At 29.7% G+C, this 12,500-nt stretch overlaps 1 protein-coding gene across 2 annotated transcripts in view; it reads right to left on the bottom strand.

Moving 5' to 3' along the window:
• Window positions 1-12,500, bottom strand: part of LOC113822791 (dynein light chain 1, cytoplasmic) — a 13,359-nt gene that overhangs the window by 72 nt on the left and 787 nt on the right. Inside the window, exons 2-4 of one of the 2 annotated variants that reach the window (XM_070124564.1) lie at window positions 2,485-2,541; window positions 1,465-1,576; window positions 1-1,348 (exon numbers count right to left, since the gene is read on the bottom strand). The exon at window positions 1-1,348 is cut by the window's left edge and continues 72 nt beyond it. In XM_070124564.1, coding sequence (XP_069980665.1) covers window positions 1,187-1,348; window positions 1,465-1,576; window positions 2,485-2,513 — 303 coding nt within the window. In that variant the 5' untranslated portion in view covers window positions 2,514-2,541 and the 3' untranslated portion in view covers window positions 1-1,186. The remainder of the gene's footprint in view (window positions 1,349-1,464; window positions 1,577-2,484; window positions 2,542-12,500) is intronic. The other variant, XM_070124565.1, reaches the window with a different exon arrangement.

The following is a 12,500-nucleotide window of genomic DNA, read 5'->3' as shown; positions in this document are numbered from 1 at the left end:
TTTTTAATCTGTTTCTGCATCTTAATTATTGAAAATAATATACAATTCACATTAAAAACAATGCATGTTTTTCAAAACTAAGAAAGGTTTCTTCACAACTAAAGTTTTAAATGTTAATCCACAGGCACAAAAATTGAGTTATTGATTGAGCAGCCAAATGTGAACTAGTGCAAAGCTGCTGTTATTAATGATACCTAATGCACCTTTATAACCTGGAAGGTGAATGGTCCGAAACAAGATGCTGCAAAGGATGAAATATACAACTTGTATGTACACCATCCCTCATGGCGTGATCTGACATTTAGAGTCTTGGCATGATTATGAGTCTGTGATATGGAATCTTGAGATTCACACTACCTGAGGGACAGTCCGAGATCCTACTATTGGATATGAAGCCGAAATAACCAACAGCAGTAAATATCTGAAGAGGGTAATTAACAAGTTACCTTTCAAGATGAATTGAGATGAACTACTAGCTAGAGATAACTATCACAAGCAAAGAGACTGTAAGTACAGAATTTGCTTCAGGAAATTCTTTTTGCAGACAGGGTTATGCATCAACTTTCAAACTGCATTGGACACAAAACTCTTTTTTTAAGATGCATAAAGATGAGGACCACAGGATGAATCCTACCTACTTTTATAGAGAAGAGGAAATTTATGAAAACTGACGATGGGCATTGTGCAGAGTAATTACAAATATTAAATAAATACTTTCATTCACACTGGTCAGTCACCACAACAGCAGGATGGGTGATTAGCAGACACCAATCTAGCTGCCGTGATGATATAAAAGCTTCTGAGCTTTTAAGAGGTACACTGAGAAAAACTGGAAATGTAAAAAAGATGTGCCATGACCAGTTCAAAAAGCGAAGTGCTGCCAGGTATGGCGCTCTGAAAGCAAACCAGTCTTCCTCTGAGACATTTGCTAACATCTGCTTAGCAATGCAACAAAACGTGTGCTTTGGAGAGTGAAATTGAGAGCTTAGCTCTCTAGCTAGCAACCTAGCAGCACTGCACATGTTAAGCAGCCCCTGGAAATGGATGTTTATAACCCTCCATCCCCCACGGGGCAGAGGTATTTTGTTTAGTTTGGGGCCAATTCACCTGCTCTTGAAATGCACATCTAACATGGTGAAAAACCCTGGCATTGATATGGGTGGGGGTGAAGGAGGGGGTTTTCTTTTTAACCACTCTTGAAGAGAAGAATGGCTACTTGTCCCAGGTAGAAGTAGATGAAGTGCTTGGTCTCGTGAGTCACATAGCTGCCAAAGTTACGACCAACAATACAATGCCATGTGGGGTTATATTTCTTGTCAAACTCCTTTTTGATATAGGCTGCAATATCCTGAAAGGAAAGGAAAAATATTATTTTATTTATTTTTTTCTGGTAGGGGGAAAAAAAAAGTGTCATTCAGGCCAAAATAAAAGCCTAGTTACAATAATTCAAAAAGCAAGTCTTACCTTTTCTATGTTAAACTTCTCGATGGCCTGAGTGGCACAGTCTACAGCATCCTGCTGCATCTCCTCCGACATGTCGGCATTCTTAACCACTGCTTTGCGGTCTGATGACATTCTGTGAAGAATGAATTTTAGATAAAGCTGTGCAACTGACTACTCTATGGTTACATCACAAGAACTGAGTGAATCCATATACCAGCCTGATGTAGCTATCCTACTTCCACTTGGGTACAAAATGTTGAGACAGCAAAAAAAACAAGCACCGTTTACTCTGTATTTTTAAGTAACCAAAAACGAACCAAATAAAATATTACATCTTTCAGCAATTAATATGGGAAATTGTTGAATACGACTGGATAATATTTTGTGTTGAAATCTTTCATATTCTGTCATTAATAAACTACAAGGCAATTCATCACAGCAATTCATCTTGCCAACACTTCAATCATATCAGGCTTGTCACACAGTATGCAGCAAAGCTTTCCCTAGTTTGTACTTTGATTTTTTTTTCTATACAATAAATAGCAAAAATCTGCTAGTTTACCACAATTAGCAATGTATGGGCAATGGGCTACTTGCAATGACAAGATCTTGTTACTAAAACAAATCCTTGTAAAAATACAGCCAACTTTTACTACAAGAAAACTTCAATGAAATCTAGAATTGCTAATTCTTTCATTGGAAGGGGGAAATACTTGACAAAGTCAATGATACATAATGCTCAAATTACAACATTCCAGTAAAGTTTATTCTTTGTGTTCTGTGCAAAAAATTAACAATACTAAAATGATAAGTTATTCAGCTAAAACATGGGAGTGGCAAAAGTAATGGGTTAGCACATGGCCTCACACTAGCCTTTTTTAATTTACATGGGGGGGAGGGGAAAAGAGAGAGAGACAGTGAAGGGAAGAGAGAGCACAGAAAAACGGAAATAATGTGCCAGATAATGATAAACACGAGGGCTGGCAGGACTGCGGGTTATACAAGGGCTGAAATCTGCGTTCCATGCTTCACCTGCCCTACCTTGCTAGTAGCGACGGGCAGCAGAGCATCTACATCTACCCTAATCGCTCTCTAATGCTGCAAGTGAACCCAATGCAAGCAAGTTATTATCATACATAATTTATGATAATTAAAAATCCTTATTCTTTCTTCTTTATACAAAATTTTAACATTTATTCCGATGGTTTGTCATTCTTTCTCCCTTTTAAAAATTTGACAAATAACAACCTATTTTATCTTTTTTAATAGTCTTCTTTTAACAACTGAACAAAGTCAAGATAAAATTACTTGACATTCTCATCTTGGGTCCACTTTTAAACTATTATTTTATTAATAGTCTGTTCATAGACTTTTATTGCATGTTTTTTCCTGTACTGAACATATCTCCCATGCAGCAAATTCAAAGCCTGTAGTTTGCTAATAGGATTAAAGTAAGAATTCCCCAGACAAGGCACAACAAATAGTTGTTGTTCAGTTGTGCAAATATAAACCAATTCAACCTCCAAGAAAATAAAAGAATAAAATAGAACAGAAAAGAATAGGGGGGGGAATACATATGAATATTTCTGAAATATCTTGACTATTTCTAAATATTGTTAATACTATATCACACACTTAAAATTAATACATATATAGGCATTAATAGACTGACAAAAATGCCTTTCACATAATCAGGCTAACAATTACAGCCCTTTTCATTAATACAGAAATATTAAAGGAAATATAACTATAAAAAAGAAAATCCAATAAATTCTCATTAATTGAAAAGTGAGTGAGTGAGTGTTTTTTTTGCACACTGTATAAATGTGTTTTTATTTTTGTGCATGAATGTGTTTCTGTATCTATATTTGTATATATGAAACCTATATATCTATGTGCATTTGAATGAGCATATATAAATTAATAAATATAGAAGCAAAACCAAATGCATGTATTCATGAAAATGTATAAAACATATATTCAATTACATAAAGTGTGAGAATACTAACAAATAAGTATATACATATATATGCACAAACATATGAGTCTAAATATTCTTTTAGGCATGAAAGCAAATATAAATACATATATAAATATATATGTATACACTTACATACATATATAAATATATATGTATACTCATACATATATAAATATATATGTATACTCATACATATATACATATATAAATATATGTATACACATACATACATATAAATATATATGTATACACATACATACATACATATATATAAATATATATGTATACACATACATACATACATACATATATATAAATATATATGTATACACATACATACATACATATATATAAATATATATGTATACACATACATACATACATACATACATATATATAAATATATATGTATACACATACATACATACATACATATATATAAATATATATGTATACACATACATACATACATACATATATATAAATATATATGTATACACATACATACATACATATAAATAAATATATATGTATACACATACATACATACATACATATATATAAATAAATATATATGTATACACATACATACATACATACATATATATAAATAAATATATATGTATACACATACATACATACATACATATATATAAATATACATGTATACACACATACATACATACATACATACATACATACATATATATAAATATATATGTATACACACATACATATATATTTATATATATATGTATACACACACATATATTTATATATATATGTATACACACATACATACATATATAAATATATATGTATACACACATACATACATATATAAATATATATGTATACACACATACATACATATATAAATATATATGTATACACACATACATACATATATAAATATATATGTATACACACATACATACATATATAAATATATATGTATACACACATCCATACATATATAAATATATATGTATACACACATCCATACATATATAAATATATATGTATACACACATCCATACATATATAAATATATATGTATACACACATCCATACATATATAAATATATATGTATACACACATACATACATATATAAATATATATGTATACACACATACATACATAAATATATATGTATACACACATACATACATATATAAATATATATGTATACACACATACATACATATATAAATATATATGTATACACACATACATACATATATAAATATATATGTATACACACATACATACATATATAAATATATATGTATACACATACATACACACACACATATATGTATACACATACATACAAACACACATATATGTATACACATACATACAAACACACATACATGTGTATATATATATATATATACACACACATACATTAATACATACATAAATAGGTGTATATACATAGGCACATCTATTATTTACAAGACTATTCGAAGGGGGGGAGTTAAGAAGGAAGGTAGGAGGGGAAGGAGAGAAAGGGAGGCAATGAGAAAAGAGTGAAAAGGAAGGGGAAACAGTAGGGAAATGGCGGGGAATCAAAGAGAAAAAGGGGATGAGTAGAGGAAAGGGAGGGGGGAGGGAACGGGAGAAGGGAGCAAAGGAGGTGGGGGAGTTTGAGGAAAAAGAGGGAACTAGGAGAGGGCAATGTACGGCTAAAAGTAGAGGAGGAGGGAAGTAGGAGAGGGCAGTGTACGGCTAAAAGTAGGGGAGGAGGGAAGTACGAGAGGGCAGTGTACGGTAAAAAGTAGGGGAGGAGGGAAGTAGGAGAGGGCAGTGTACGGCTAAAAGTAGGGGAGGAGGGAAGTAGGAGAGGGCAGTGTACGGCTAAAAGTAGAGGAGGAAGGAAGTAGGAGAGGGCAGTATACGGCTAAAAGTAGAGGAGGAGGGAAGTAGGAGAGGGCAGTGTACGGCTAAAAGTAGAGGAGGAGGGAAGTAGGAGAGGGCAGTGTACGGCTAAAAGTAGAGGAGAGGGCAGTGTACGGCTAAAAGTAGGGGAGGAGGGAAGTAGGAGAGGGCAGTGTACGGCTAAAAGTAGAGGAGGATGGAAGTAGGAAAGGGCAGTGTACGGCTAAAAGTAGGGGAGGATGGAAGTAGGAGAGGGCAGTGTACGGCTAAAAGTAGAGGAGGAGGGAAGTAGGAGAGGGCAGTGTACGGCTAAAAGTAGAGGAGGAGGGAAGTAGGAGAGGGCAGTGTACGGCTAAAAGTAGAGGAGGAGCGAAGTAGGAGAGGGCAGTGTACCGCTAAAAGTAGTGGAGGAGGGAAGAAGGAGAGGGCAGTGTACGGCTAAAAGTAGAGGAGGAGGGAAGTAGGAGAGGGCAGTGTACGGCTAAAAGTAGGGGAGGAGGGAAGTAGGAGAGGGCAGACGACAGCTAAAAGAAGGGGAGTGAAGTTAAGACAGAATTGGGAGGGAGAGGGAAAGAGCGGAAAAGGGAAAGGTAGTGGGAGAGGGAGTGCTGAGTCAAAGATAAGCAGGAGCAAGGTACAATTTACATGGGCCCTGCTAGTAACGATGATCATTGTAATGACATTAACGAACGATGACAGCACTAATGATGACAGTAACAACGATAAAATGATAGAAATACTAATATTAGTATTAGTAATAATAATAATAATAATAATAAAAATAATAATAACAGCAAAAAAATGCAAGAACATTAGTAATAAGAATTAAAAATATCAAGAGTAACAATGATAGTAATAATAATGAAAAAAAAGGAATATCACAAGTTTCAATAGTTGTACAAGTAATAATGATAATAATGATAATACTAATACTAATAACTCTTATTATTATTATTAATATCATAGTAACATTGTTATTATTGTTATCACTTTAATTAATATTAATAATAAAAACATCAATATCAATAATAGTAAAAATAATTACAGTACTAATAAAAATTGTAACAATAAAATAAACTCAAAATAAAGTCGTAATACTAGGAACAGTGAGAACAGGAATAATAATAACTATGATAATAAAATAAAATCATAATAATAATAAGTGAAATACTAGTAATAACAGCAGTAGGGGTAAGCATAAAGATGATAATGATAATGGTGCGACATTAATAAGAAATAATAATGATTATATTAATAATAATAGTAATAATGATGTTGATAATATAGATAACAATGATAATAATAATAATAATTATCATTATTATAATAACTAATAATAATCATAAGAATAACTAATAATATCAATAATGACTAATTATATCAAGAATAGCTAATGATATTTATAGCTAATAATAATAAAATCAACAATAACAATCATGGCAACAATAAGAATAACAATAATAAAAATAACTAAAAGAATAGTAATAATAAGAACATTAATAAAAATAAGAAGAGTATTAAGAAGAATTGTACTGTGAATTAGAATAATGTTAACAACATGCCACCAGGGATGGCATGTGTGTACATGCCATGCCCACTGTGCATTTCATTTAGTAATTGTTTTTACATATAGATGGCACCTCAAGTACTAAGTCACCTACGAGCCAGTTACAAGAAGTGCTTGTCTCACCTGTTTACCATTTTCTTAGATTTTCAATATCTTCTAGCATTTTGTAATATCAATAATATAGTAATTATAATGTTTATAAGAAAAATAAGTGCCAATATCGATGGCATAAAAAAATATATAAATTTTCCTGCTATTTCAAGGAAAGGGGAGGTCACAAGATCTACTAACTGACTCCTTTGGGGCCAAGCAATGGCTATCTAAGGGCTATCTATGAACAGAAACATCTAAGGGCTATCTATGAACAGAAACATTTAACAAAACAATACCAAAGTCAACACAACATTTTCCTGTTGCCACTGGGTCAAGAATTCAAATATCAATAGTAATAATTCTGTTAGTAATACTACTAATAATAATGGTAATAACAGTCGTAGTAGTAAAATTATGTAATAATAGTTAATAACATAAGTAATAATAAAAAGTTAATAGTAATAGTAATAGTAATGATAATGATAATTATCATTATCATAATGATAATGATAATGATAATTATCACAATGATAATGATAAGGATAATGATAATAATAATAGAAATAGTAGTAATAATCATAATAATGATAAAAAAAAGATAATAATAATAATAATAATAATAATAATAATAATAATAATAGAAATAGTAGTAATAATAATAATAACGATAAAAATAATAATAACTAACATTAAACAATAACACTAACAATTAGTTATAAGAATATGAACTGGAATATGAATAAGGACAATAATAATAATAATAACAATAACAATAATAACAATAATAACAATAATAATAATAATAACAATAACAATAATAATAATAATAATAATAATAATAATAATAATAATAATAATGATAAAAAAAATAATAATAATGATAAAAATAATAATAACTAACATTAAACAATAACACTAACAATTAGTAATAAGAATATGAACTAGAATATGAATAAGGACAGCAATAATAATAATAATAATAATAATAATAATAATAATAATAATAATAATAATAATAATAATAATAACAATAACAATAGTAATACTAACACTAATAGTGATAGTGAAACTTTTGATGATGATAACTAATAATAATAACAATAAAATAACAATCATAATATCAATAGCTCTTACAAAATAGTTATAATATTAATAATATTGTCAATAATAGGGTGGTGGTGATGATGAGGGTGAGGGTGGTGGTTGTGATGATGATGAGGGTGAGGGTGGTGGTTGTGATGATGATGAGGGTGAGGGTGGTGGTTGTGATGATGATGAGGATGAGGGTGGTGGTTGTGATGATGATGAGGGTGAGGGTGGTTGTGATGATAATGAGGGTGAGGAGGGTGGTGGTGATGATGAGGGTGAGGGTGTTGGTGGTGGTGGTTGTGATGATGATGAGGGTGAGGGTGGTGGTGATGATAATGAGGGTGAGGGTGATGGTGATGATGAGGGTGAGGATGGTGGTGGTGGTGGTGATGGTGATGAGGGTGAGGGTGAGGGTGATGAGGGTGGTGGTGGTGGTGATGAGGATGATGAAGAGGGTGAGGGTGAGGGTGAGGGTGGTGGAGGTGGTGGTGGTGATGATGAGGGTGAGGGTGGTGGTGATGATGATGAGGAGAATGATAATGATGATGATGGATAGAAAGAGGAGAATGATAATGATTATGAAGAGGAGAATGAAAATGATAAATCATGATGAGAATGATTATGATGAAAATGATATTGAGGAGAATGCTGATAGATGATGATAATGATGAGAATGCTGATAGATGATGATGAAGATGAGAATGCTGATAGATGATGATGAAGATGAGAATGCTGATAGATGATGATGAAGATGAGAATGCTGATAAATGATGATGGATGATGTAGAAAATGAGGATAATGATGGATGAGGATAATGATGAAAATAAAGATAATAATGAAAATGAGGATAATAATGATGAAAATGAGGATAATGATAATGTAAATGATGAGGAGGAGGATAATGATGATGAAAATGAAGATAATGATAATGAAAATGAAGATAATGATAATGAAAATGAGGATGATGAGGATAATGAGGATAATGAGGATGATGATGGAGATGAGGATAATGATGGAGATGAGGATAATGATGGAGATGAGGATAATGATGGAGATGAGGATAATGATGAAGATGAGGATAATGATGAAGATGAGGATAATGATGAAGATGAGGATAATGATGATGATGAGGATAATGATGAAGATGAGGATAATGATGAAGATGAGGATAATGATGATGATGAGGATAATGATGAAGATGAGGATAATGATGAAGATGAGGATAATGATGAAGATGAGGATAATGATGAAGATGAGGATAATGATGAAGATGAGGATAATGATGAAGATGAAGATAATGATGATGAAAATGAGGATAATGAGGAGGATAATGATGATGAAGATAAGGATAAAGATGAAGATGAGGATAATGATGATGAAGATGAGGATAATGATGAAGATGAAGATGAGGATAATGATGAAGATGAAGATGAGGATAATGATGAAGATGAAGATGAGGATAATGATGATAATGAAGATGAGGATAATGATGATGAAGATGAAGATGAGGATAATGATGAAGATGAAGATGAGGATAATGATGATGATGATGAGGATAATGATGATGAAGATGAGGATAATGAGGATAATGATGAAGATGAGTAGAATAACGATAATAATGATGATGATGATGATAATGATGAGGATAATAATAATAATAATAACTATATTAATATAAATAATTAGGAACTGCTGTCCAAGTACATTAATAATAGTGATATAAGTGTAAAATAATGATCAAAAAAGAAAATGAAGAAAAAAAAAATATGATGGAACAATGCATCTTTTATATGACTGAACGCAAATAAAGAATATTGACAAATTAATGAACAAAACAATGACTAACAATTCTACATGCTGAGGTACTCATGTAGTTTAAACAAAAATATCAAAGATATGGGCTTACAAAACTTTGGGCACCTTGGTATAACTGAGAGCCACTTTTAATGGGCATTTTGTGATCATAGCCTTAATGGGCTAACAATTCTCCTTACCTTCCTTACAATCAACCACACACACATACGCATGCACAAACATACACATACACAAAAACACAACCACACCAACACATTCACATACATACATACACACACACCCATACATGCACATACATACATACATACATACATACACACACACACACACACACACACACACACACACACACACACACACACACACACACACACACACACACAAGAACTGTGTATACATTACATGTATACATGCATACATATATATATATACATATATATACATATACATATATATATATATACTTGTATACATATATATATATACATTTATACATATATAAATGTTTATGTCTATACATACATATAATGTTTACATCTATACATACACATAAATGTTTACATCTTTATATGCATATAAACATTTACATCTATATATACATATAAACATTTACATCTATATATACATATAAACATTTACATCTATATATACATATAAATGTCTACATCTATATATACATATAAATGTCTACATCTATATATACATATACATATCATATATTTGTATACATATACATTACATCTAAACATATATATGTATACATATACATCACATCTAAACATATATATGTATACATATACATCTATACATATATGTGTATACATATACATCTATACATATATATGTATACATATGCATCTATACATATATATGTATACATATACATCTATACATATATATGTATACATATACATCTATACATATATATGTATACATATACATCTATACATATATATGTATACATATACATCTATACATATATATGTATACATATATATATACATATACATCTATACATATATATGTATACATATACATCTATACATATATATGTATACATATACATCTATACATATTTATGTATACATATACATCTATACATATTCATGTATACATATACATCTATACATATTCATGTATACATATACATCTATACATATTTATGTATACATATACATCTATACATATTTATGTATACATATACATCTATACATATTTATGTATACATATACATCTATACATATTTATGTATACATATACATCTATACATATTTATGTATACATATACATCTATACATATTTATGTATACATATACATCTATACATATTTATGTATACATATACATCTATACATATTTATGTATACATATACATCTATACATATTTATGTATACATATACATCTATACATATATATATGTATACATATACATCTATACATATATGTATACATATACATCTATACATATATATATGTATACATATATATGTATACATATATATCTATACATATATATATATGTATACATATATATCTATACATATAGATATATATGTATACATATATATGTATACATATACATCTATACATACATATATATATATATGTATACATATACATCTATACATACATATATATATGTATACATATACATCTATACATATATATATATATGTATACATATACATCTGTACATATATATGTATACATATACATCTATACATATATATGTATAAACATCTAGATATATATATATATATATATATATATATATACATATACACCTCTACATATATATATGCATACATATACACCTCTACATATATATGCATACATATACACCTCTACATATATATGCATACATATACACCTCTACATATATATGTATACATATACACCTCTACATATATATGCATACATATACACCTATACATATATATGTATACATATACACCTATACATATATATGTATACATATATATGTATACATATACATCTATACATATATATGTATACATATACATCTATATGTATACATATACATCTATACATATATATGTATACATATACCTCTATACATATATATGTATACATATACCTCTATACATATATATGTATACATATACCTCTATACACATGTATAAATATACATATATAAACATACACATAAGTATAAATAAACATGTATACATATATATACACATGTATATATACATATACATATACATATGTATACATATTTATATATATACATATGTACACATATATGTGTGTATATGTGTATATATGTATATATGTATATATGTATATATATATATATGTATATGTATATGTATATGTATATATATATATATATATATATATATATATATATACCTGATACACAGAAGTTATTAATAAAGGATGGTAAAAAAGTTATTTTTGTTCCTGATAAAGTAATTTTTATATGCTTTATAATGACTTATTTGCAACAACATAGCAAAACAAAAAACATGAGATACAACACAAAATATAGAATCCTGACCCAAAATTATTTCCTTCATAATAACTTTTGACTACTTTGGAATTTGCCTTTGTTACCTTGGCAATATTGGCTCATCGAGGTCAATACTGGTTTCTAGAACAC

This window comes from Penaeus vannamei, chromosome 8, assembly GCF_042767895.1.
Source record: "Penaeus vannamei isolate JL-2024 chromosome 8, ASM4276789v1, whole genome shotgun sequence".
Taxonomy (NCBI): Eukaryota; Metazoa; Arthropoda; class Malacostraca; order Decapoda; family Penaeidae; genus Penaeus; species Penaeus vannamei.
The sequence above is the reverse complement of the archived record's forward strand: the minus strand, read 5'-3'. Positions and strand labels throughout refer to the sequence as shown.